Source organism: Thermoascus crustaceus, assembly GCF_041956765.1.
Source record: "Thermoascus crustaceus strain CBS 181.67 unplaced genomic scaffold VTN00scaffold_1, whole genome shotgun sequence".
Classification (NCBI taxonomy): Eukaryota; Fungi; Ascomycota; class Eurotiomycetes; order Eurotiales; family Thermoascaceae; genus Thermoascus; species Thermoascus crustaceus.
This window is the reverse complement of record NW_027192527.1, coordinates 2,576,406-2,601,498: the sequence shown is the minus strand read 5'-3', so window position 1 is coordinate 2,601,498 and position 25,093 is coordinate 2,576,406. Positions and strand designations below refer to the sequence as shown.

Below are 25,093 nucleotides of genomic sequence, written 5' to 3'. Positions count from 1 at the left end.
TACCGACAGGTATAACCTCACCCTCCCCCCTCCTTTTCCTTCAATTCTGCTTTTAAGAAGCTATCCATCTAACTGCACCGATTGACTCAATTAATTCAGGAGTTATGGTGAACTCTACAACCAGAGGGCAAATAGCGATGCTCGACTCCGTTGCCTGTGGCAGGCAGGAGTCCACTAGATACGGCTAGATGTAGTCCCATGCATATCCTAAACAAACCCCTTGCAGATTTCAAATTGGACCGGGCCCATCACACGTGTCTTGAAGCAGAATCTTATCTATCGCTGCAGATCATTGCATTGAAGATAGTTAGTCTAATATCTTTGCTCTTATCAAGTCTGTTGTTGCAACACGCTCAATTTGCCTTTTGGAACCAGAGTGACCGGGCACATAAATACAGATTTTTCTTTTTTTCCAGGCCGCTTCAGCTCCCTAGACTCATAGAAGACTTTGTTTTTTTTTTTTTTTTTTTACGTCGTAGAGTTGGCCACTCTGATCATCGTTCGTTTGTATGAAGATGCCGTAGCGCACTTGAAGGAGTGAAAACTTGATGTTGAATAGACAGGGTTTCTCATAACTCGAACAGAAAAGAAAATTATATTCATACCCCGAAGATCTTATGAATTAATGTTACATTTTATATGCCCCACCAAGATGTAAACTTAAAATCTGAACATTAGCCCTATCCCATCAAACAAATAACGCCATCCAGATAGCGGGTGATGTGAGCATGAAGTGCCAGCACAACTGATTCTGAAGTATTTTCTTTTTAGATTTGATCCGGCCATTGATCGTCATAATCGCTCTCCCCCTTGATCAGTTTCAGAAGATTCATCCGAGTACTCCACCGGATCATTTCGGTTTCAGGCTTTTCAAAGATCTTTTCCTCATGCTCTGAGATGTCACTGTGGTAGCTGCCATGTCCGGCTGGACGGTGATGGTTGAACAGCTGGGGCTGAACAGTCAGACATATGCCGCGAGGACGGTCATTGTTCCCGTCACATGTGTCTCGGAGCATGACATCGAAAGCACCATCGAACTTCCTCACGCCCAATTCGTACAGCAAGCGACGGGCGCCTCGCTGAGAGACAGCATATCCAAGAGAGCAAATCGAGCCCATGACGTGATGGGTTATTCGCGTATGTGGAGGGTATGTCTTGCGAGGGTCGTCCTCTTCCGACATATAGTGAAGATAGTCATTTTCTGGTACTGTTTCGTCGTTGGTGTGAACGACACGGCCTCGGGGCAGCCGCTTCGACTGGTCAGCCCTTGACGGGAGCTTTGTGTTGGGGAACTCAGTTCCACAATGGCCGAGCCACAGTACATCCCAGTCATCTCCATAAGGGGAGGTTGTGGGGGAGACTGTCGACGGGAGGCGGTCAAAGGAGATCTCCTCTGGCATGCCAGGGGTCATTTGTGGGTTCCGTAATGTGGGATCTGCGTAAGAATGAGGCGTAGACGACAGAGGTTGAAGCAAAGCTCTGGACGTCAAGGCGAAGTCCTGTAGCTGCTTTTTGATCCGTATATCCCAATCCGCATCGTCTTCGAGGATCAGAGCTGAACCCAAGTTGTTCTCAACTACACTAAACCATCACCAATCGTTGTCAGCGCCTATCTTCTGGTTTCAGGAAATTAAATGTACAGCAAGTAAGGTTTCAATCTTACGCTTGCAATGCGTTGAGATGAGCTCTCCAGCTGCCAATATTGGCACTTTTTATTGTCTCGTGAGAAGCGGGCTGCGGAAGTGCTTTATCGGGTACGGCATCACCATCCACGCCGTTAATCCAGTCCAGTTTAATACCGGTCAAAGAGGACATGAGGACCAGGCCATCCCGGCGGTCGGTTCGAGAGGGTAGGTTGACAACATAGATCCGCTCAAACTGCGTCAAGCGGAGAGGTCAGCTAAGCTCATAGACAATATCGCGTGGATGGGAGCGACGTACTCCCAAGGTCGAGTTCTCGATATTCCCCAGAGACGCGCCACTCTGCCTCGGTTCCGATTTTGATATGAGTAGTGTCGAGCCGGGAGGTTGGCGAAGAATAAACAGGTAGAGAAGACTAAACACCACACAGCCGACAATGGCAGACTGCCCCAGGATTTTAGTCGGAATGGTCCGCATTGTTGATGAACCTAAGAGGCAGAACACAACGACCTGGGATGGGGTGGAGGGGGTGAGAGGTGCGCGCTGGAGACTGCGAAGCTGATGGAATCACTCGTTCACCAGCGACGCGACATTGCTTGAAGCAACGTGCGTGGAGCGCTCGAGATGGGAACAGGCGGAAATTAGGTAGAGATTAACCTAGCAGGACGAGCATGGTGGTGGACGGGCATGGGCGCGATGGAGGGACACTTTAAGCCGCAAGCGCCACCTCCATGCCGCGTGGAGTGTTCGCACAGAGGCTAAGCCTGGATACGGGGCAGCTGAAGGCCCGGCCCGACGCTTGTCCATGCTTCTTAGCGCCGGAGGGCGTCGTGCCGGGCGTGATTGGCCGGCTTCCCGGATGGCCCCATGCAACGTCTAATAATCACCCGAACTCGCCGATGATCTTTGCTACCTGCAGCGTCAGGCCTCCCGTTAGCGGTTTGTGCAAGCTCTGCAATGGTCCTGAGCTGCGCCCCCAATTTGATATATCTGTGTGACCCCTGCCGCATAAGTCTCCTGGGGCTTTGCGTTGCCGAACCTAGTCATGACAATAAATGTAGCTAGCCCGCAGCTGAGGCAAGATGCCTAGTAAGAGCGATCTACAACATCGCCCTGGTACCGTTCGTTTGCACTACGATGGGACACATGAGATTCCCGGACGCATTGCTATCCATTGCCCTCGTCTCTGTTGCTCTGTTCCAGGGGGTGGTGGGACAGGGCAATGGAGCGTCTAATAACCGATTCGTGAACCCACCTGCATCCAACTCGGCGGAAAATCCTGTGTGGACGTTGGGCGACCAGCAGGTGATATCGTGGGTGACGACGCTGCCCACCTTCAACATTTCGATATGGCAGCAGAGTACGGTCCAGAGGAGTGCAGCCAGCGGAGGCAACGTATTCTGTATGTCGCCTTCTGCTTCCAATGGTAGGGTAACGAGGACTGACTTCGAGGTCGAATTGCAAAGCCAAGGTACATCCGGACGATCAAGTCACCAACTTCACGTGGACGGTGCAGACCTATGGGTTTGACCTGAATTATTCGCCCATCTTCTTCTTCTGGATCAACTCCGATACGCCGGAAGGCTTCACCTCCAACTATTTCAACATCACCCGAGAGCGAGTGTCAACAACCAGCACCGCAACGTCCACAACTTCAGCGACTTCGACAAATACAGCAACTCCCCCCGCAGAGACTCTGACCACAACCAATGCACCGGGAGCGCAAACCAACGAACCCGAGACTGGTTTAACTCCCGGTGCGAAAGTCGGGCTTGGAGTCGGGTTGGGTGTCGGCATCCCTCTGCTCGCAATACTCGCCGGATTCCTTTTCTTGAAGTGTCGCCAGTCACGGCAGATGGCTGCGGCTGCTCCGCCTGTGACCCCATCCATGTTATCACCCGGTTCTACGGTGGCAGGGGACCACTCGGGACTGCAGAAAGCAATACTTACGCCGCGCGAGGTAGACGGTGCTCCTCCCTCGGAGTGGGTTCCCGAGTTGCCGGATCGCAGATACTGATCATGGTACTGTACACTTGCGCTGTTTGATTTTTATATCAGTCGGTTGATCTCCATCATCGTCTGGGGGCGTTGGGAACAATTTCCTAGGAAGACAAAAATTAATCGTGATAGGAGATCTGTTCAAGTTGCTGGTCAGACTAATAGCCATCTGTCTACAGACAGATGCATCACAACTCGCGCCAGCTCTATTTCATTATGATGAGTGCGCATTTGTATATAGATCCATGTATTTACTCTAAACATGTTCTAACTCAACTTGAGTCATGATTTATACCCTGATCTTATTCTTTATTCCGTAAAAACATGGCACGGCCTGACTGCCACTATGTGCTTGCACCGGAAAAGAGAAATCAGACCGGAACTCACTTGCGAAACATCAACTAAATAATCTTGAGAGACGAAAAGCTCAATATGCTATATTCTGTCCCACACCTAAGCGCAAGACCTATTTTTCTCAACATTTATACTCGTTTTCTGGACCAAGGAATTTGTCGGAGTATGTTTCTTATAAGTATGCATATTAATCTGACTAGCGGAGTATGGTGTGGAGTTGGAAGCATCTGCTCCGTAGCTCCATGGTCAGACTTTTGATGCCGGTCTATCGATAAGGTACCTATCTAGTAGTAATCGCTGCGCAATAGTATGTCCTCTACTACCGTAGGTATATGTACCATACCTAACCTACACCTACGTGCTCATCAACGCCTCCTCAACGAAAACAAACTCCATTTCTCTTCCTCTTCCCACCCTCTTTCGCTGGCTTACACTCCACTGGAGCAGAATCCTCCTTCTCCCTCCCACGAGCAACAACAACCAACCTCAACACCTCACAAACACAAACAGGATCCTCGACATTCAGCCCCGTTTAGAACCCAAGGCCTAGATCCTTCGCCAACGCCTCCCCCTCCGCCCGAGTGACCTCCCTCTGCCCTTCCTTCTCCTCCGCCAAATTGGATTTATTCCCAGCCAGAACGACAGGAACGCCAATCCCCGGAGCGGTACGCCCGCGGGCTTGTTTTGCTTCCACTCCCGCTTCTACTTCCACACGCCTGATCTTAATGATCTCATCATAATACCGTCTAACGCTCTCGAACGACGTACGACTCGTGACCGAATAGAGGATTAAGAACCCCGCCGACGTCGATTTTGGAACGGCCTCGACAAGGGAGACCTGGTGGTGGATACCGTCGAGGAGGAGATGTCTGTCAGAGCAGGAGTCGACGACTGGGTCGTCGGCTTGGATGAAGTTGTTTAGTGCGAACTACGTAACTAGGTAGTATTTTTTTATATTATTATTGTTATTGGATTTTAATCTCTTGTCAGACTTGGTTAGAGAACGGGGACCGGTGATGGGATGGGATGAAGGGGGGGGGGGAGAAATTAACATGGAAATAAATTCAAGTTACCTTCCATCTGAACGCGGTTTTGCCGGTGTCGAGGTCCCCGAGGACTGTGATGGTTGATTCCAACATGATGTCCAATTCGATTCCTGCGTCTTTGACAGAAAGAGAACCGTTTATTGTTAAGTTTGTATGTTGTGAGGACGAATTGATTGGAGGATTTTTTTTCTTCATCAAAGGTTTACAAGGAATATGTTTCATCAGATATTCGAGTCAAGTTCCAGGAATCTGCCTAAGGAGGGGGTGGCTGAGCGGCGGCGACGGCTGATGGGGGCCATAAAATGGGGCTTGTGCCGGAGAATTGAGGGTTCAAACATCCCGTTTAACGAGCGCTGTTCCTTGAAGGATGATTGTGATTCTTATGTTGTACGGTTGCAAAGATCCTGGGTGGGAACAGACCTCAATGACTCTGATTCCCCCAAAAGGGGGGAAGCGTAGTAAAGGTTTACACACATTTGTCCATCATGGATATTTCAATTTCTCATAGAAAAGATTACAGGAGCATCTTCATCCTCCCCCGAGCTAATTCTGAATGTGAATGCGCCTCCCTCTACTCTAATACTTTCACATACATGATTCGTCATTCGAGAGTATCAATCAAATCAAGAGTATATCAAACACAAAACGCCGTGTAACCCTTTCCCTTAAGCCCAAAGATCGATGACTGCGCGTCCAGGCAGCTGGCCAGCCAGCATCTTCTCAACAAAGCTGTTGATATCGTCCATGGTCCCCTTGACCAGGATGGGCTTGACCAGACCCCGGGCGGTGAATTCCAAGGCTTCATCCACATCCTTCATGGTTGCGGTGACGGAGCCAACCACGTTGAGCTTCTTTAGCACCATCTGCATGGGCGTTCCGCCGGCCCGGAAGTCATCCTTGGGCAGACCAACGCAGACGACGGTGCCGCGTGGTCGCAGCAGGTTCGGGGCCATCTCGTAAGCGGCCCTCGAGGCGGCCGTCACGACGACTCCGTGCGCGCCGTACATGGTCAGCTCCATGACCTTGGCTGCGATATCCTTCTCGGCCAGGAAGTCAATGTAGACCTCTGCACCGAGCTTCTTGCAGAGCTCCCCTTTCTCATTACCACCGTCGATGGCGATGACACGCATTCCCATAGCCTTTGCGTACTGGATGGCGAGATGGCCCAGACCACCACCGGCACCGGGAAGGACGACCCATTGTCCGGGTTTGACCTCCGAGCGCTTTAGGGCAGTGTATGCCGTGACGCCACCGCAGAGGATCTACTCTTTCTATTAGCAAAAAAGGAAACATGATATCTATATAGATGGAAAACTCACCGGCCCAGCTTCCTCGTCGGACACTCCATCAGGGACCTTAGTGGCGTACCGTCCGCTGGTGGTCACATACTGCTGGAACGTTCCCTCCGTTGTAGCTCCGCTGTTGTGCTGCCGCGCGCAGTGCAGCTCATCGACACCGTTGGTACAGAACTCGCAATTGCCGCAAGTGTCGGCCACCCACTTGATTCCGGCCCGGTCTCCAACCTGGAATCGCTTGACGTTCTTGCCCACGGAGACGACCACGCCAACACCCTCGTGGCCGGAGACTTTAGCAGTCATGTTGAGACCCATGTTGCCCCAGTCACCCTTAATCAGGTGAACGTCAGTGTGGCAGAGACCAGACCAGCTGAGCTTGACGAGGATCTCATCGTCGTTGGGCACGGGGACGGGTATCTCCTTGATAACACACTTGCCATCAGGGCCGGGCTGCTCGACAACAGCTGCTCTCTGAGTCTGTGGGATACCCATTTTGTTTTCCTTGTATCCTGTAGCGGGGGGAGGCTAATTAAGATATAGTAAAGATAAAAGAAGCAATTGATAAGTCGTGAAAGTCTCAATTGATGTATGTGTTTCTGAAGAGGGAGAGAATTCATCCCAATGCCTTGACTCGAGGCAGTATTTATGTCTTCTCATCTCAGGCTCAGGGATCAGATCCCGTTCAATGGCGAGATCCCGATATACTGTACATACAACTATTCGCACGCCCACTGTAACGAGTCATCGCGGGGAGGGCAGCGCGGGGATTGTGGAGATAACATGGGGGCGGAAATCTGGATACACTCTCCCCATACTGTGTTTCCGTCGGCAGCAGACCCTACGTCCGTCGGACTGGTCCCGTCGGCAGGCCAAGCTTGATCTTATGGCCCCCCAATTCCCGCATCGAGGTCAGTAAGTATATAATGCTGGCACTCTCGATAAGATGGCAGACTGTTCAGATTGCGTATAGGATGTCCCTAGAGTTATCCTTATAACAACCCTTATACCAGCATAGAGCTCTACCCACGGCGTTGTCTGATCACCATTGTTCAAAGCATCCAGCAGGCTGGTTCCCAAGCGGCGTTCCTGCAGGACACGACGAAAGCACGGTAACGATAACCCAGGCAACTGGTTTTTTCCGCTAGCTCCCAGAGCGCTGGAGGTCGATCCTCGCTGGTCGGCAGACACCGCTCGGGCAGACGAAGCAATCACCAACCTGGTTAGCGTGGCGATTTATTTGCCAAGTTGGGAAACATCTAAGATTCCGACTATAAAAGCCACGCGGAGATGCGCGCAACGGCCCCCGCGGGGCAACCCCGCCGCTAACCTGTTTCTGGACCACCGAGACCGGGGAAACACCGGCACAGAACTGAGAGGAGCGTGTCTTTTCCAACGCTTCTCGCTGCCGAAGGTCGGGGAAATCGGCTGCGATGACCCATAGCAGGCGGGAGGACCTCACCTGGTCCGGAACTTCGACGTTGCTGCCATGGTCACATGGATGGGTTGGGTCTCATCTAACTTCCAAGCCAAACCTCATGGTGGATCCAGCTTGCGGAAGCTGGCTTCTTATCTCCGAGGACGGAAATTCGGAGGGGGGAAAATAGGATCCTCCTGAATGCCTGGGGAGGCAGCGGTGAAAGACCTGTAGGTGGTGGGAGCAAACTGATAGATTGCTATCCTTCCTGAATTCATGGTCGTCTGCTCCTTATTAACGAACGGTTTCTCCGAGTACCCGGATGGTCCACTCCCTCCCAAGGTTTCTAGGGACACTACCTAGTCTTCAAAGGCATGCGGTCCGGTCTCCAAAGTATCCCTCCCTAGTACCTAAATGGTTCTGAAGACCCATTTCTGTCCCCCCATAATGAAGTCTCGTCATTCAAGGCATGATAGTCCACTTCAAACCACCATGTTGGAACTGGGACCACATGTGTCTGCTGTTGATCACAGAAGGATCCCCTGCAGGTGATGCAGGGTTAAGTGGCCAACCCCTGGGTTTTGGGCGTAAACTATTCTCACCGCCTTCTATATGCGCTGCATTTCCAAGACCATTTCACGTACCTCAGGTAGTATCTTTTGATATGTACCACTTCTATGGGTCTAATAAGATCATATAGAAATTAACAAGACCCCTTTTTTTAATGACCAGAGAGGGCTGGCAAGCAGCTTTGATGATTGCTTACAAATATTCTGCCCACGAAAAGGGTCTAGGCGGTGAGGATACGGCAGTGAAATTCAAAAGCAGCGTCAAGAGCCCTAAGCCCTAAACTATATTAGTATCTTTTGTTCAAGATTCTTGGTATCTATAAACCAACATCGGTTATCCTGAATGATGCATGACATAATGTAATGCTGGTATTGAAGGAACTGTGGTCGTCTCAACAGCAGGGATGATCCGTCAGAAAATGCACAGAGAACATAAGAGTGTATGCACACAGAACAAGCAAGGACAATGATAATAGAATCGAACTCAGGCCCAATATCCTCTAGGATCCGTATACCGTCCAAAGTGGTTCATGTAATTGAAGAGAATAGAGCAAGAAAAGAAAGAGTCACCATCGAATTCAATTTCCAGTCCTACCAAGTCCACTCCTCAACCACAGGCCCTGTGCCGAGGAGCAGCCTGGGCACGTGGGAACCCAAAACCGGCCACTCCCCGGATTCGAATCGTACGCAGGAGATACTTCTATCGTGCTGGTAACTTGATGCGGGTGAATTGACCACGGTCCCGTCAAGAAGGGAGAAGAGCCGGAGTTTAGAGTCATCGGTCACTGGAAGACATAGCAGGTTAGCCTCTTTAGCCCTTTTGTCTGGAACCTTTACCTAGCGGACCATAGCGCCGAAATGTATTTGATGGGATTTGGGCCAACATTATCATGTCTATGACACAGTTGAGGGAAAGCATGCTTACCACCAGCAAGGAGACCAAGCTCCGGGCTGACGTCAAAGTCGTTGTACACGTTGAACCTCGTGGAATGAGAATACTCCGGAAATGAGACGTAAGGCTTTGTTGAGGTATGATCAGGGCTACCCGGTTTTGGGCGGCTCTGCAATCCATTGGCAGGATATCGAATGTCGTACATCTGAAGCTGTATCATCGATGAGCCTTCTAACCGATAAGAAAAGCAATAACGATCAATCAAATAAATACTGTCTCCTTGAATACAAACAGGAAAGGCGAGAAACGTACCGATTTATGCCCCGCCACAACCAGCCGATACGGATCGATCTTGCGGATCTTGGACGCAGCATGCGGGTGCTGAAGTCGAGTGACAGTTCCTCCGCTACGAATATCATGGAAGAATATTGAGGAATCCAACAGACCGGAAACGATCACATCTGAAGTGAGCCACTCCACAGACATCACTGTAGAGTGCGAAGACTCCTTATATCTGAAGGGAGCTGGCTTCCCAGAGATGGCATTAGGTGGTAATTGCTTTTTCTCCAGGTTCCAGCGGTATCCGACGCCCTCCAAAGTATGCAGGCCCTGGGACGTTCCAATTGCAAAGAATGGAGTATCCCCTGTCGGACGCGGAGACGAGGACCACAACGTCGTTTCTTCCTGCACGCGGGTGGGATGGCGCACCGAAGCTGATCCAACGTCAATACTTCTGTTTGAGGGAAAAGAAACATCCGAAGCATACTTACCAAGAGTAGACCAACGGTATGTTTCTTCTTCAACAGGATCAGGAACTGCCCTCAGCAAAAGGAAGGGGTCACCTCCCGGTCCACTATCCAGCGCCGCTCTGGATTTGATTAGTAGCAAAGTAAAATAAGTGAGGTTATGGAGCCTACAAGAGAAACCCTGTGTGACTAAGGGAGATCGATGGAAGCTGTATAGATATGAACATCCAATCTCTTAACAGACTACTCTTCCCGGACGTACCCTATGCTGAAATTTGTACAGGACTCGCTCCAGTGATCGGTTGTACGTCCACGTGTGGCGATGGAATTCTGGAAAGCAAACTCTAAAAGCCGACAATATTCAGTTAGCCCAGATACTCTAGGAGGACTCTAGGAGGAAGTCTTTGAAAGTCCGTTGGGGTCCGGGGGGGGCTCACGCAACAGCTGTCTCCCCACCACGCGAGATGCCTTTCGTCCTATTAGCAAGAATTCCAAGCAACATATTGTTTGGAAACACGCACCAACAACCATCAGCCCAGAACGGTTTCGTAGAATGTGCGTGATGGTATTATCTCCGCTAGTCCCCCATGGAGAATATCTATGTAGCTCTTTCCGCCGTAGGTTGCTGGCATAGGCTTTCCCTTGTTTCTCAAAAGTATCGCGGCTTGACGCACGCTGCCAGCCTAGTTCTCTTTGGACCCCGATAAGCGGGTGCTCCAGAGTGATCGCTCTTCTAATCCTTTCCGTTGCGATGCGACGGCTATGGTGGCTCTTATGTTTTCGCCTCTATGAGGCAGTCAGCAAGTACTTCCAGATCTGGCAAAAGTCTCCTGCCAAAAGGAATTTGTAACCTTCTCTTCTAATTTTTTCTCTTTGATCGCCCCCTCTGAGTACTGATATCCTGGAGGCGCAACATGGTTCGCCTGAATCTTGAAATATTTCTTCTTTTCGGGATCTAGAAAGTTTCAATTAGCTTGATGAACTCGACAGAAAACGGTGAAGCAGAAATGCCATGCAATAAGACATGCCACCCCTTTGCGCACATTCCACTTCAAGTTCTTTAACTCGGAGCCGGACATGGTTCAAGACCAAGACAAATTAACAACCCGAGCATCCGAAAGGCAATCCAAGCCAACACATACAATACAGCAGAGAAAAATAATATTATTACTTACCGTAGTAGAAACCCGGAATTTCTTTCACCATATTTTGATCAGAAAAGAGGATAAGAGCTAGAAGTCAGATTGGACTAGCCACCAGCCAAGTCTGTCTTATTTGCACCTTCTTTTGGTGTTTTCGAGTTTTCACTCGTGAGAACAGGCCTGCAGCCTGATAGGTGAAAGGAGGGTGAGAGCAAAAAATGCAACAAATATCAGCATATCCAAGCGGAGACTTGAAGTTTCAAATGTGAGTTTCGCACGACGCCGTGGAGACGGAACGGTAACAAACTTCAATGTCTGCTTTTCAAGAAATCGGAATGCAACCAAACACCACCACCTATCTCACCTTCTTTCGTCCACTGTATTTAATAAACTGGACTTTTTCTGAGATTGCACTTGTTCAATAATCTACCTGGTCAGTAACACCAGGTAGCACCTACCTCCTACTCGTATCCTGCTTCTCTTCAGGGAGAACGCCGCGACATGACGTTTCTCCGTCTGATTACATAATCAACACACCGTGAACCTGAAGGGCCATCTGCATGATATGATTGGTCAACGCTGCTTCGGGCCATCCAAGGTCTTGGCAGTTAGGAACGAGTACAGATAAATTGAGAATTGACGGGGAATCTTAGACATCTATGTCTGGACTGATAATGACTTTCGAGTTTTATTCAATGAGAATAATACAAGAGCTGCGACGGGCCTACCATGCCTTGTTCGGTACTGCTTGATAACGCCTAAACGAATTGCTTCACATGTAAGTATTCGACATTTCCCATTGCAAGGCATTCGACTAAGGTAAGACTCAGGTAACACCGTTTTCTACTTGAATTATTGCGGTCAGAATCGGGGAATAATTCCGGTATAGTTTTTCTGGCTTTTGGGTCAAGATGGATCTCATTTTACCGTACAATTACCGTCGCGGTGACCAAAGTCAAGGATCAGTACATCACCTAGTGGATGGCCGCTAAGAGCTGTTGCTAAGATAAAGTAAATATTACTGTGGAGAAATGGGTCCATCCGATCTTGTGTGGATAAATTACATAACTTCTTACAGCGAAGTCTATTTTTACTTCCCATCCCCTGGGATCAAATTCTATACTTTACTGGATTCAACAAAAGGAAGTATAGTCGAATGCAAGCAGTCTCAGAGACATTCACCTTCTCCGCTGCCTACCTCTTTCATTTCGATCGTCGACATTACGATTAAAAGTCAATGACGCAAAACGAAACAAATTTCTCAACCACGCCAAGCGCCAAGACGAGGATATGTTTTCGTATTTCAAGGGCGTACACTTGGTACGCTGCGTTCCTAACAGCTTCCGTAACTTGGGACCACCCAAAGTTGAGTATCGCCCATGCGTCATTAATCGTCGATACGATGTAACTCAGCCAACGACAAGCATCCGTTGCAGCGCGTTTATCCGCAGATAAGGGAGACCAATATTTGCCAGAGATCACAAGATGCAGCAGGACAAACCAATCGTGACGCTGTACAAGAGCTCTGCACGTCAGCGGCGTGACCGATAGGCTTTTTAACTTCAACGTGCTGATAACCGAGAGCAATAGTAGCAGCATCTCAAAGTGATGGATCTGTAAAGGGATGATCAAAGAATGGAGAGGTTCAAAAACAAGTATCCGTGTCCTCAAACACGGACTTGCGAATCGTCGATGTCTTCCAGCAGCCAAGTGGGATTGAGTTCATTTGTATGCCGTCCTGCGGACTCTGTGCGTGCTCTACAGCGGGAAAAGCAGGAGGCAATACTTAGCGGGAAGACGGTACGGGCTGTGGGGGAGTCAGGGGATGCGCATTTATCGACTGAGCGTCGCTCTCAGGGTCTGGGTGGTGGAACCGCGCGGGTAGGGTGCGAGGAGAGGAGGCAGTGGGGTGTGTGCCGATACGGAACAAACAAGACAGGACTTGGACGGTATGTATGTACACGTATCGAAGCTGGTATACAGATGAAGCTGCAAGTAGAGCCTGCCAAGTCAGCCTGTATCCAACTGTACCTACCTAAGGTACATACCTAAGTGGGTACAGAGACGTAGTTCAGTGGTGGAGACGGTGTGCTCAAAATACCGGCTGCCCGTCTCCGTCTGACGGTATCGAGAAATACCGTATTATGGCAAGACCTCGCCTTCGATGTTTCTTCCAGAAGCGCGGCATTTTCAAGTCGCAATGTGATACATTGGGAGTCTGGAAACTTGGCAAGCCAAAGGCCGGGAAGTTATCTTGGCCGTGCAAGGGCTTGCTCTGACATGCATACTGAGAAGGAAATCTTGCCCAGCCCGCACCGGGAACCAGCAGTCTCGGCCAGCGTGACCACGGAGTATTTGATCAGGCCATTATGAGGGGTTTTCTCTGAGCGCTGGTCGAAAGTTTTAGGTTTTGAGACATATTGCGGAGAGAAGACCAATCCCATCATCCAAAGTTGAGGCATAGGTCTCGCATCGAGTCCGTGCCATCCAATGCTCTTGCTGTATTGAACCATGTCTCGAGGAGGACAGACAATCCGCCTCGCAATCGGTCTTGGCGCTGCTCTTCCTCCGCCCGCCCTGGTGCTACAAAGGCAGTCGTACATCGACTCGACTCCGCTCCCTGCCCCCGAGGCAGCAGGCTGGGCGGCCGTGCCTCCTCTTCTGAGATGCCAACTCACGTACATCAGTACTACGCTGCTACCAGACCACTGGGAAAGAGCTCATGCACGATTACTTGATCTTATTACCATTACTGTAGCCGGTTCTTATCGATAGGGACTGTCTGGGGTCCAGAGCTATACTTGCTATGTGGATTGTTTACCACGCAGCTCAGTTATGCACTGCCACGCTTGCATTACGTTATCTGTGGTCGACAATTATGCTTCAGATTTAAAGAGCGATTCACTGACGGGAGCTTCATAGCTCATGTATCCCACTCAAAGCACATAGCAGCAGAGTTGGAGGTCTTCCCCTGTCTGCAGACGACTTTGATACCGCCGCGTCCCCGGGTGGCGAGTGTTGGAAAACTAGAATAATCACTGACGTTGATGACAACACAAACATCCATTTTACCACTTACTAGGTACCTAATGCACAGAGTACCTTAGTAGGTATAGGACAGTAAGTTCTCTTCGAGACGGCATCTATCGAATACTCGTGCCAAGTGTTCCAGAATGCCCCTGCGAGGTATTTAAGACTCCCTATTTATCAATAGTGCGGTTGTTTTCGTCTTGCATTATATTAGGGTACTATTCTCCATCGATCACGCCAAGCCGTGGTACTCTGCTAAGTGGATGCACTGAAACGATATCTACATAGGCACTTGAAATTCAATGTCCGCCTAAAAATTAAAAAAGTTTTTACCTCGCCTTATTCGCTCCAGTGCTGTGCAGCTTTAAGATATTGCATACCTAGTAGTCTTGTGTCCTCTTGAAGCGTCGCAGGCCTACCTTTTTCCTTACATTGCCAAGCATATGGATGGCAGGATTGAAACCGACTTCCGACGAGACAAAAAGATGTTAACCCGGAGAAGCTACAGCTGGGTTTTCAGCGAAGTTCAAATCAGAACTGCCTGAGGTGAATACATTACAAAAACTACTCTTCTAGAGACGTTCGCTGTTCTGTTTCGAAACTGCCCCTTGCTCTTCCCAGTGTCTCGGTCCTACATACCTGGGCAAAACAGGGGAGCTTCGGGAGAGCTCCAAGCTGGTGGTAGCTCAAGTGTCAACACGTGCGGAGTATTATGTCTGAAATGCAGTAATGGCTTAGGGAATAGCACTATAACTAATCGTCAGAATGACGGCTAAATCTCAAACCGCTAGTGGTGTCAGTTTTCCACGCTATAACCCTTATCTAACTGTATCCTGGCTGCGCTTGCAAACAGTGGCGGCTATCAAGATGTCAAATACCCCGTTTGTCGCTCTGTACGGGATTTTATCGCCCCGTCCCCATCCAAATACCCGTTTCTGTGCTGTCTCAAGTATCATAGTGATGTGCTGAAGTGTCGAAAAAAGGCATACCTGTCCTATGCGGTTTCAGAGTGTTGAGATGGATTAGGTACTATCTAAAGACTTATTGGAGAACGATTTGGTCACAAAGTCGCCTGCCCATGGGGCTAGATGCAGATCGCACAGCCTCAATTATACTCCTGCCCGCTGAAGATCGAAGATACAAATCTGATATGATACAGGGTACATACGCTCAAGACGAGACAGTCAGACACTGTACCAACCTTTCATCTAGCAGCAGTAGCAGGCTCAGGGCTTGTCCTGCCGGCCTCAGTCTTGAGATTTAAGCCGAGCCTGGGCGGAGCATTCCAGACGCACTTCAGGGAAATATGACCAGTGCAGCAGCCATGTGATTCAGGTGAAAGAACCAAATACAAATGTTTTAGAGGACCGGTCTGATGTCGATTATCGAATATCACACGTCCCAATCCGGCAGTATCGCGAACGCCAACGGCGCGGCGCGGCGCGCTCGTGCCCGCGCGGGCTGGAATAGCGCCAATGCCAAGAAGTGATTGTTGTGCGGAGCCCCTGATAAGGGGCTTGGCACCAGGCTTGTACGGTTCTTACCCCGTACGCAGCAAGGAGAGCGCGGGCTGATAGCGCCTTACTCTGAGGTTCTCGAGGAAGCGACGCGAAGCCTGATGCGATGATCTGCGGCCAGGATGCGGGCCTATCTACGAAGGCTTGGTGGCTTTGTGTGTTGGTTGTGCTTATCGCCATATGTGGTGTACCTGGGTATACCGAGTTGACGTGTTCTCTGCGGTCAAGCACCATGTAGCCGCAGTAAGCTACCTACCTACTTGCCACGAGGAATTACCTGTGGTTGGCCGCACTACATGCATCTATATGAGTTTTAAAATATTCACTCTCTGGAATTGCCAATACTCTTCTGCAAGTAAGTCTTTGAGCTGGACAATCCTTATTTTTAGATCAATGACCAATGGTATCGGACAGGCGGGGCAAAATTCCAGGGGTTTCGCTTGACGTTGTGAAGTTCTATGAGGAGGATTGCAAAAAGACTTCCACCTTACTGATTTTGATGCTGATTTCTATCCAGAGCCAGTCTAAAGAACGAAAAGATATACGGAAGGGGAGGTGCACAGACCATTAGGCTGCAGGACTGCCAGATCTCTAAGATGATGTGATTATGATGACGATAAATTTTTTACTACTAAATAAGCTATCGGTACTGCCTGCGTTGGCGATATACGAGCAATACTATCACTGCAGATTGTATTGGTTGCAAGCAACCCAGGCCCCTGGTTCAAGAGATCATGGACATACATATCTAGTCCTTGCCTGGGCACAGGTAGGTACCCAAAGGTACTATTTATTTCCTTTTCCCTTTACCTTCCTATGTGACTGCTAAGCCGCGCCGTCCGCAACGCAAAGTTTCCCTTCCCATGGGGCACTCGTCCAATCGCCCTCCTTTGTTCCATGCGGAGCTCAGACCTGAGGCCCAACACCCGCAGAGGTCCGAGGAAGAGGACATCGGAATTCGCCAAGTCAAAGAACAACAGATGCCAAGATATGATCTGCGACGTGACGCGTTGATCATTCTACGCTCTGTTCTTAAATAAGCTTTTTTTAGGAAATACTACTAAGATTGCACTGCCAAGGCTTCAGGCCGCCCGAAAGTACGGAGTACACATAGATACCCCGAGTGTCGCTACCATAGTATTGTACCTATCTACTACTTTTTCAGTTTATTCTAGAAAGTTTTTGTTCCTTTCTAAGAAGACATAGCCACAGAGCTTTGTAAGCAAGTAAATAACAAGAGAAAGAGAACTCAGTGGCAGAAATTACATGGATTTTGACACCCTTTTGTTCAACTCTGACGCGTTCTGCAGCAATATTTCAGTCCCTGTTTTATCTGAGCCTCAGAATTGCCTTGATTATTTAACATCAGAGTGACTTTTCTTGATGATATCGTCAACGTCACCGTTGCCGAGAAGTGGTGATTTGCAACCTGCATATATACATGTGATTGTTCTAGCATTCCTTCCATCAGTTATACCGGAAATCAATTGCAGAACCCGAGCCAAGCCTGGGATTAAACTGGGGAACGGTCTGGGAACTCGGGAGAGCGGTAACTGCAACCATGGAATGCAAGGGCGGTGGGAGCTTAAGGTTACCGTTACTATCTATGTACCGTAGTTCCAGAGTTACCATGCTTTGCCCTGTAGGAATCGGGTCTGCGGATATACTGTAAATTTTTCAGTACCTGATATCTATCACTTGTGTTGTATGCCTGGTGTACTATATTCAGGAATGTACTAAACATGGCAGAGTGATTAGTATAGCACGTGTGTACAGCATGTTTGTTCTATAGACAGATCAAGCATCTATGTGACGCCGCTAGCTGAGTAAGCTCTGTGCGTATATCCCTGTACATCTTTCCCCAGATCGATAAGAACTCAGACAGCATCGCGACGGGCTGAACACGATAGCTGTTCTTGGCGGCGAACCCCGTCCCGTCCGTCGCGTCTCTGGGGCAGTGCTTTCTTGGCTTGGCAGGGCGGGATTGCAGGTCATGTGCCGAGAAAAGCCAAGCCAAGCAGGCATTCCGCTTTGATTCTAAGTCGGGGACGAAGAGAGATTTCCTTACGCAGGAATGACGCTGTGACTGATAGGGATTGACATTGAGATGTTGTTGCTAGCGCAGTCGTCACAGGGTGGCGCTGTATGAAGCTTCGGATAGAACGAGGGCGAAACAGTGCAGACAGATACCATGTACCTTAATGTTCATGTAGAGTATAGCACATATTATTATATCATATTTCATATGCCAACATATGTGGAATGCGTCCATATCTAAGGTTGGCCTTACCCTCGACCTATTGTATCGGAGGCTGATACTCCGCACATAGTCTATAGTACCGCAAGAGTTAGTAAGAGTACCGTCGGGAGGGAGTAAATGGGCGAATATCTATTATAACTGGCTCATCACAAGAAAGCAGGCCTTTCCCGATGGGGATGAGCGCAGAGATAACTTAGGAGTGATGTTGACAGTGAAGGAGCAAAATGAATGCATGACAGCAACAAGCATGGATCGGCACTCCCATCTTTGGGCGTTGCAGGGCTCTCTGGCAACTCTGATGTCGCCATTGTCTGGGCATACCGGTACTGCAGCAGGGCGGTTCTTGGCGCTTCTGCTCCCCTCCCGCGCCAAGAAGGAACTACTGTGCCTCTGTAGTACCTCTTAGTTACAAAGTACGGGATATTGTTTAGAACTGTGGTCTGCTTCCCCGACTGTGTCGCCCAGCCCCATCGTGCCAGTCCCCGGAAAAGCACCCACCAGAAACCCACTTGAGGATCCACGGCTCGCGCGAGCCATCTGACATCCCCATCCAGATGAGCCTATTAGTCTGGGGTCTGCATGGGAGATCTTGGCCTGTACACAGTAGGCCATATGTGGCAATCTGTAGTGTCAGGCAGCCCCCATGACAGCGCTAAGCAGAGCTCCTATCAAAGATCAGGCTATCGGAGTATGTGGTGATACCAAACATGACAGGACAGAACCAGACCGGACAGAACAGGACAGAACGGCGGCCTCCAGGTTCACCACCAAGAACCATGCAGTGTTGCTGTTTATCTCCGCGCTGGTTCGCCCCCCTCCCCCCCCCCCCCCCTCCTCTCTACTCTCTGCTTGGGTTCCCTCTTCTTCTCTTCTTCCCTTTGTATCCTTCCCAATGTGTCTGTGATCGAGGCCACCATTCTGTCCTGTTACACCTTGTCTGGGTCGGAATATATCTTCACCCTCCCTTACCTCTTCACTTTCTCTTTGTCCCATTCCCCGCTCGGGAAACTGCCTCTTTCCTTGTCACTACTTCGCGTCGCTTCCCTCGTCACCCTTCCCTCTTCTTCCACACTTTCCACCAACGCACAAACCCTCGTGTCTCTCCCCCTGCCTCAATTTCTCCTCTTCCATAGCCTGGTTATCTGTGTAGTCTTTACTCCTGGCTTGAACATCCATCTCCATCTCCAGCCTCCCCGCCATGGCGGAACAAACTGGCTCTGGAGCTTACGGAGTCTCCAACCATCTGGGGACGTCCGTCCCGACGGGACACTTCGATGGCGTCAACGACAAGCCAGAGCTACGGCATCCTTCTCAGGAAGAGAAAAAGGCCGTGGCTGAGGATGACGACGAGGAAGAGGACATGGATGCCCTCATCGAGGAGCTTGAGAGTCAGGATGGACACATTGACGACGAAGATGAGGGCCCAGAGGAGCCTGGTGGTGGTCGTCCAGTCCCTGAGGAGCTGCTCCAGACCGATACCCGTACAGGTCTCACCGACGCTGAGGTTCTGGCGCGCCGCAAAAAGTTTGGTCTCAACCAGATGAAAGAAGAGAAGGAGAACTTGATCCTCAAGTTCTTCTCCTACTTTATTGGTCCCATACAGTTCGTCATGGAGGTGAGTTGAGCCTGCACTTGCGTCACCCAGTTGTCGCATGCAACGCGTCAAATTGGAACTATGACTGACACTGCGTCCTCTTCCATGTAGGCTGCAGCTATTCTGGCAGCCGGTCTCGAGGATTGGGTCGATTTTGGTGTTATCTGCGCTTTGCTCCTGCTCAATGCCTGTGTCGGTTTCGTCCAGGAATTCCAAGCGGGCTCTATCGTCGACGAATTAAAGAAGACCCTCGCTCTGAAGGCCGTGGTCCTCCGTAATGGTCGGCTGAGCGAGGTTGAAGCCCCCGAGGTCGTCCCTGGTGATATTCTGCAGGTCGAGGAGGTGAGCACCAACAACAACTGAGTGATGGCTACGAGTTGATGCTGATGATTTCTGCAGGGTACCATTGTTCCTGCTGACGGACGCATTGTCACGGAAGATGCGTTCCTCCAAGTTGACCAGTCTGCCATCACGGGCGAGTCTCTGGCTGTCGACAAGCATAAGGGCGACACCTGCTATGCCTCGTCCGCTGTCAAGCGTGGTGAAGCCTTCATTATCATCACCGCAACCGGCGACAATACCTTTGTCGGCCGCGCAGCTGCCCTGGTCAGCGCTGCGTCTGCTGGAAGTGGTCATTTCACCGAGGTGCTCAACGACATTGGCACCATCCTGCTGATTCTGGTCATAATGACTCTCCTGGTCGTGTGGGTTGCGTCTTTCTACCGTTCCAATGGTATCGTCACCATCCTTGAGTTCACTCTGGCCATCACGATCATCGGTGTGCCTGTTGGTCTCCCCGCGGTTGTGACCACCACGATGGCTGTCGGTGCTGCTTACCTTGCCAAAAAGAAGGCCATTGTCCAGAAACTGTCTGCCATTGAGTCGTTGGCCGGTGTCGAGATTCTGTGCTCCGACAAGACCGGTACTCTGACCAAAAACAAACTATCTTTGTCTGAACCTTATACAGTGGCCGGTGTCGAACCCGAGGACCTCATGCTGACGGCGTGTCTGGCCGCCTCGCGTAAGAAGAAAGGTATCGATGCCATTGACAAGGCCTTCCTAAAAGCGCTCCGTTACTACCCTCGCGCCAAGAGCGTGCTCACCCAGTATAAAGTGCTGGAGTTCCACCCGTTTGACCCCGTCTCCAAGAAGGTCAGCGCTGTAGTCTTGTCTCCCCAGGGCGAGCGTATCACCTGCGTCAAGGGCGCCCCGCTCTTCGTTCTGAGGACCGTCGAAGAGGACCACCCGATCCCCGAGGATGTCGACACTGCGTACAAGAACAAGGTCGCAGAATTTGCAACTCGTGGCTTCCGCTCGCTTGGTGTTGCCCGCAAGCGTGGTGAGGGCTCGTGGGAGATTCTCGGCATCATGCCCTGCTCGGACCCCCCTCGTCATGACACGGCCAAGACCATCAACGAGGCCAAGACCCTCGGCCTTTCGATCAAGATGTTGACCGGTGATGCGGTGGGTATCGCGCGTGAGACGTCCCGTCAGCTAGGTCTGGGAACCAACGTATATAATGCGGAGCGTCTGGGTCTGGGCGGTGGTGGCACCATGCCCGGTTCCGAAGTGTATGACTTCGTGGAGGCCGCCGATGGTTTCGCAGAGGTGTTCCCCCAGCACAAGTACAATGTCGTTGAGATCTTGCAACAGCGTGGCTATCTAGTCGCGATGACCGGAGATGGAGTCAATGATGCCCCGTCACTTAAAAAAGCTGACACCGGTATTGCCGTAGAGGGTGCCTCTGATGCTGCCCGCTCCGCTGCTGATATTGTCTTCCTGGCTCCCGGTCTATCGGCTATCATTGATGCCCTGAAGACCTCCCGTCAGATTTTCCACCGCATGTACGCGTACGTTGTCTACCGTATAGCATTGTCGCTCCACCTCGAGATTTTCCTGGGTCTATGGATTGCCATTCTGAACGAGAACCTGAACCTGCAACTGGTCGTCTTCATCGCTATTTTCGCTGACATTGCGACGCTGGCCATTGCCTACGACAACGCCCCGTTCTCCAAGACTCCTGTCAAGTGGAACCTGCCCAAGCTGTGGGGTATGTCAGTCCTCCTGGGGGTCGTCCTGGCAATCGGCACCTGGATCACTCTGACCACCATGTTTGCTGGAGGTGAGGATGGCGGTATCGTGCAGAACTTCGGAAAGCGCGACGAGGTTCTGTTCCTCGAGATCTCTCTGACGGAGAACTGGCTGATCTTCATCACTCGTGCGAACGGTCCTTTCTGGTCATCCATCCCTTCGTGGCAGCTGACCGGTGCCATCCTGCTTGTCGACATCGTCGCAACCTTGTTCTGTATTTTCGGATGGTTTGTCGGCGGACAGACCTCTATCGTCGCCGTCGTCCGTATCTGGATCTTCTCCTTCGGTGTCTTCTGTGTTCTTGGTGGTCTGTATTACCTCCTGCAGGGGTCGAGTGGGTTTGACAACCTTATGCACGGGAAGAGCCCTAGAGGCAACCAGAAGCAGCGTAACCTGGAAGATTTCGGTGAGTATCCCCAGATAATTGATATATGTAGGTCTTTATCATGTCCCATGCTAACACTGTTTCATAGTGGTCTCATTGCAGCGGGTCTCCACGCAACACGAGAAGAGCTCATAGTTGCAAGTTATAGACACTCTTGCCACAGGGAAGGGATGGAGAATGGATGAAGCAAGTGAGCTGGTTTAGCCATAATCTAAACTTATCAAAGCCTGAAAACAGCACAAAACATCATCAAATTCATTATTCGCACCACACATTCGATATACCCATTATCCGTTTTGTACCTAGACTGGCTTTGGGAGTCTGGCCTGGTTTGCCGGGTGATGCCAATGGTGATCATATGTATTTTCAATGATCCGCATTGAAGTTACTGCTGATCTGCCACATCACTTATAACATGCCAGCCAGGTCTACATAATGTCGCCGTGCTCCTCCCGCATGTATCGAGCTCAAATCGCAGTTACGTCTGTTGCCAAATGCAGAAGTAAGCTGTGTTTGATTGATCTCTACTGAGCGCGTTTGCATGTATTATGTCTTTCCTTTCTTACCACTAATGGTATTAATTGAACTGTTTAACCTCCTTCTCCCCGGTCCCCCTTACCCACCCCCTCCCTACCTGGCATGGCTTGCGTCTTTGTTCTTCTCGAGTCTATCGCTCTTCGGTCAGATGGACATGATCAGCATGCCATGGGCATTTTCTGGGAAATTAATTATTATGTTCTTTTTCATGCTATTGCCTTAGATGACATGAGGATCTCTTGGGGGTTTGCTTGTTTGCCGAAGACGATTGGATGGGGGCCGAGGGAGCAGTGTAGTTTTAGCAGTAGCTATGGTAGTGAACACTAATCTGAATAAAGGAGAAAAATTCCTGGCCGATCACAGAAACAGGAGTCTCTGTGGCGCAATCGGCTAGCGCGTCTGACTGTTAATCAGGAGGTTGGAAGTTCGAGCCTTCCCAGGGACGAATTTTTTTTCCTCCATTTCGGGATGAAGTCATGACCTGCGCTAGCTAGTAAGCCTGGCTGAACCGCCATGATAAGGGCTTAGGAGATAGGTCACGCAAGCCTGTGCCATAGCTTTTGTCGCTCCCCTTCCCCTTGTCCAAGCCACCCACGTCACCGCTCTTGCTATATTTTGATTTGGGCTGGCTTCTCCTAGGATCTGTGGCCTTGCTGTGTTTAATTAGGTAGGTAACTTCGGATAGCTTCAAAACTGTGGTTCTAAAATAGCAATCTGCCAAGCCATCAAGTAGCAGGGGAGGGGTGAAAGATATGGCGCAGTACTATTTGCGACAGCTCTCTTCAACATCCTTAATCTGCCAACGCTCATAAAACAGTAATTAGGAAGCTATTCACACCACTTCTTTCTAATTTTCATTGTTTAGATGCTCCCTTCTATTCTTTCTATCCCTAACCCACCCGCCGCAATGAGTCGAAAGTTCCATAGCATTGAACTCTGCGTCCAAGCACTTGCTTCGCTGACTCATGTTGTTGATCAAAAGACTGTTGAAGTGTGACTAGCATCTCTAAGCGGACTCTTCGGTGCGTGGTTCTGCAAGCAGGAGATCGCCGTTATGATCCCGCAGTTCATCCTCATATTCTTCAAAAATACATAGAGGATGCTCCGCGATATGGCTAACCTAGGGTAGGGACTCAGATTGAGCAACCAGTAAAGATCGTGCTGGCCCTGAGAGGTCTGCAGAGGCTAGCATTGGAGACTTGAATATCACAGTCTTCTGACCATTGAGTATTCGAATGATATTAGTGCAAATCTTGCAAATCAATCCACAAAACAGGCCTTACTGAGAAGATGAAGCAAGAAAGAGCAAGATTTCTCTGGTGTCTTGCGCATAAGAGCTGCGGCGTTGAATACTTCAAGAATGTCATCTTCACTGATGAGCCTGGCGCAGTTATTTGTCACCGGCGAGGAGCAGTCAGGATCTGGTGTACAACAGATGAGGTGGTTCAGGAGTTCTGTATCCGCGGGCTGCTAGAAAGTATTACTAAGTTTCAGTTCTGGGGCTCTTTCTCATATGATAAGAAAGGTAAGCAAAAAGATAACAGTTGGTGGTTTTGCTTTTACTAGGTCCCCGTCACATTTATAATCCTAAGACTGCTCAGGCAAAGTGAAGCTTATCAGGAGATTGAGAGCTTTATCAATGTGATTCAATGACAGTTTAATTAGAGTGGCAAGCTTGTACACAAGGGGAAAGGAGTGGGGGAGGGTTCACAGGTACAGATATCGAACACTAATTCAAATTTCCCATAAAAATTAGGATAAAGATTAAAATTCATGATTGACGGCTGTCATACAGAAACTCCTTATCCCTAAGCTCATTCCCTTCTCAACGCCACCATGCAAAAAAGATACCAAAAGAAACACACTCTCTTAATCTCTCTGTCATACGCGGTCCCTACTGGGTTGGGTTTACTAAATAGGGCGCGTACTAGCCACTCGGCTAAAAAGACCTCAATACTGGCGCTCGGCGCCAGCACGCCCAACACCAACCTATATAGGCTCCGGGGGCGTATTATTGTACACTCCAGAAGATATGGAGCCTTAGAGGGGAAGGTAAAAAGACAAAAAAAGAATTCGCGTCCCTGGGAAGGCTCGAACTTCCAACCTCCTGATTAACAGTCAGACGCGCTAGCCGATTGCGCCACAGAGACATGTTTTTCTGGCACCTGAAAAGGGCAATTTATCTATGTTCCTATTGAAGAGCTATATTCTGGACTCCAAGCGGCCGTAGAGGGGTTGAGCTGGCTGCTGACTTTGATATACATATCCCACCTACTCCCTTGATCTGTCACTGCCTCCAGCAACAGCGGGCCGGCTGAAAAGTGGGATCCTGCCCTTCTTTCTTGCTCTTACCCATTGCGACCGCCATCTACGGCTGGATTCTGCAGTTCATGATTGGCGAGCAACGGTTGCTATCCATTCTTGCTTTAGCGGCGTTGGGCTGCATAGTATGTGTAGTTATACAGATAAATAACATAGAACCTGTAAAAGCTATGTAGGCACAATAACATGCTATTCTTGTGTGACGGCGCTCAATCATAGTATTATTTAGCTAAAGCTATGGTAGCTTGTCATACAGAATC

General features: G+C 49.8%; 7 protein-coding genes and 2 non-coding genes across 9 annotated transcripts; 3 read left to right on the top strand and 6 right to left on the bottom strand.

The window, feature by feature from the left end:
* Nucleotides 1–767: 767 nt before the first annotated feature.
* On the bottom strand, nucleotides 768–2,118 carry VTN00DRAFT_920 (uncharacterized protein; the record flags this gene model as incomplete). The annotated part of the gene is made up of 3 exons (XM_069436134.1): nucleotides 768–1,581; nucleotides 1,664–1,878; nucleotides 1,942–2,118. 3 exons carry the CDS (start codon nucleotides 2,116–2,118, stop codon nucleotides 768–770), a joined length of 1,206 nt encoding a protein of 401 aa, XP_069291627.1.
* Nucleotides 2,119–2,778: 660 nt separating this feature from the next.
* On the top strand, nucleotides 2,779–3,658 carry VTN00DRAFT_919 (uncharacterized protein; the record flags this gene model as incomplete). The annotated part of the gene is made up of 2 exons (XM_069436122.1): nucleotides 2,779–3,043; nucleotides 3,108–3,658. The coding sequence occupies 2 exons, from the start codon at nucleotides 2,779–2,781 to the stop codon at nucleotides 3,656–3,658; spliced, it is 816 nt and encodes a 271-aa protein (XP_069291626.1).
* An 867-nt stretch (nucleotides 3,659–4,525) lies between these two features.
* Nucleotides 4,526–5,132, bottom strand: VTN00DRAFT_918 (uncharacterized protein; the record flags this gene model as incomplete). The annotated part of the gene is made up of 2 exons (XM_069436111.1): nucleotides 4,526–4,921; nucleotides 5,067–5,132. The coding sequence occupies 2 exons, from the start codon at nucleotides 5,130–5,132 to the stop codon at nucleotides 4,526–4,528; spliced, it is 462 nt and encodes a 153-aa protein (XP_069291625.1).
* A 572-nt stretch (nucleotides 5,133–5,704) lies between these two features.
* Nucleotides 5,705–6,826, bottom strand: VTN00DRAFT_917 (uncharacterized protein; the record flags this gene model as incomplete). Its single annotated transcript, XM_069436100.1, has 2 exons — nucleotides 5,705–6,301; nucleotides 6,359–6,826. The coding sequence occupies 2 exons, from the start codon at nucleotides 6,824–6,826 to the stop codon at nucleotides 5,705–5,707; spliced, it is 1,065 nt and encodes a 354-aa protein (XP_069291624.1).
* Nucleotides 6,827–8,908: 2,082 nt separating this feature from the next.
* VTN00DRAFT_916 (uncharacterized protein) lies at nucleotides 8,909–11,161 on the bottom strand (the record flags this gene model as incomplete). Its single annotated transcript, XM_069436089.1, has 8 exons — nucleotides 8,909–9,102; nucleotides 9,243–9,420; nucleotides 9,522–9,922; nucleotides 9,980–10,077; nucleotides 10,218–10,299; nucleotides 10,477–10,741; nucleotides 10,807–10,910; nucleotides 11,131–11,161. 8 exons carry the CDS (start codon nucleotides 11,159–11,161, stop codon nucleotides 8,909–8,911), a joined length of 1,353 nt encoding a protein of 450 aa, XP_069291623.1.
* Nucleotides 11,162–12,883: 1,722 nt separating this feature from the next.
* VTN00DRAFT_915 (uncharacterized protein) lies at nucleotides 12,884–13,610 on the bottom strand (the record flags this gene model as incomplete). Its single annotated transcript, XM_069436078.1, has 3 exons — nucleotides 12,884–13,086; nucleotides 13,146–13,215; nucleotides 13,386–13,610. 3 exons carry the CDS (start codon nucleotides 13,608–13,610, stop codon nucleotides 12,884–12,886), a joined length of 498 nt encoding a protein of 165 aa, XP_069291622.1.
* Nucleotides 13,611–19,102: 5,492 nt separating this feature from the next.
* VTN00DRAFT_914 (uncharacterized protein) lies at nucleotides 19,103–22,109 on the top strand (the record flags this gene model as incomplete). The annotated part of the gene is made up of 4 exons (XM_069436067.1): nucleotides 19,103–19,519; nucleotides 19,610–19,840; nucleotides 19,898–21,995; nucleotides 22,063–22,109. 4 exons carry the CDS (start codon nucleotides 19,103–19,105, stop codon nucleotides 22,107–22,109), a joined length of 2,793 nt encoding a protein of 930 aa, XP_069291621.1.
* A 773-nt stretch (nucleotides 22,110–22,882) lies between these two features.
* On the top strand, nucleotides 22,883–22,956 carry VTN00DRAFT_t35. Its single transcript has one exon. It is a non-coding gene; the product is annotated as a tRNA-Asn (tRNA).
* Nucleotides 22,957–24,587: 1,631 nt separating this feature from the next.
* On the bottom strand, nucleotides 24,588–24,661 carry VTN00DRAFT_t8. Its single transcript has one exon. It is a non-coding gene; the product is annotated as a tRNA-Asn (tRNA).
* Between the last annotated feature and the right edge of the window lie 432 nt (nucleotides 24,662–25,093).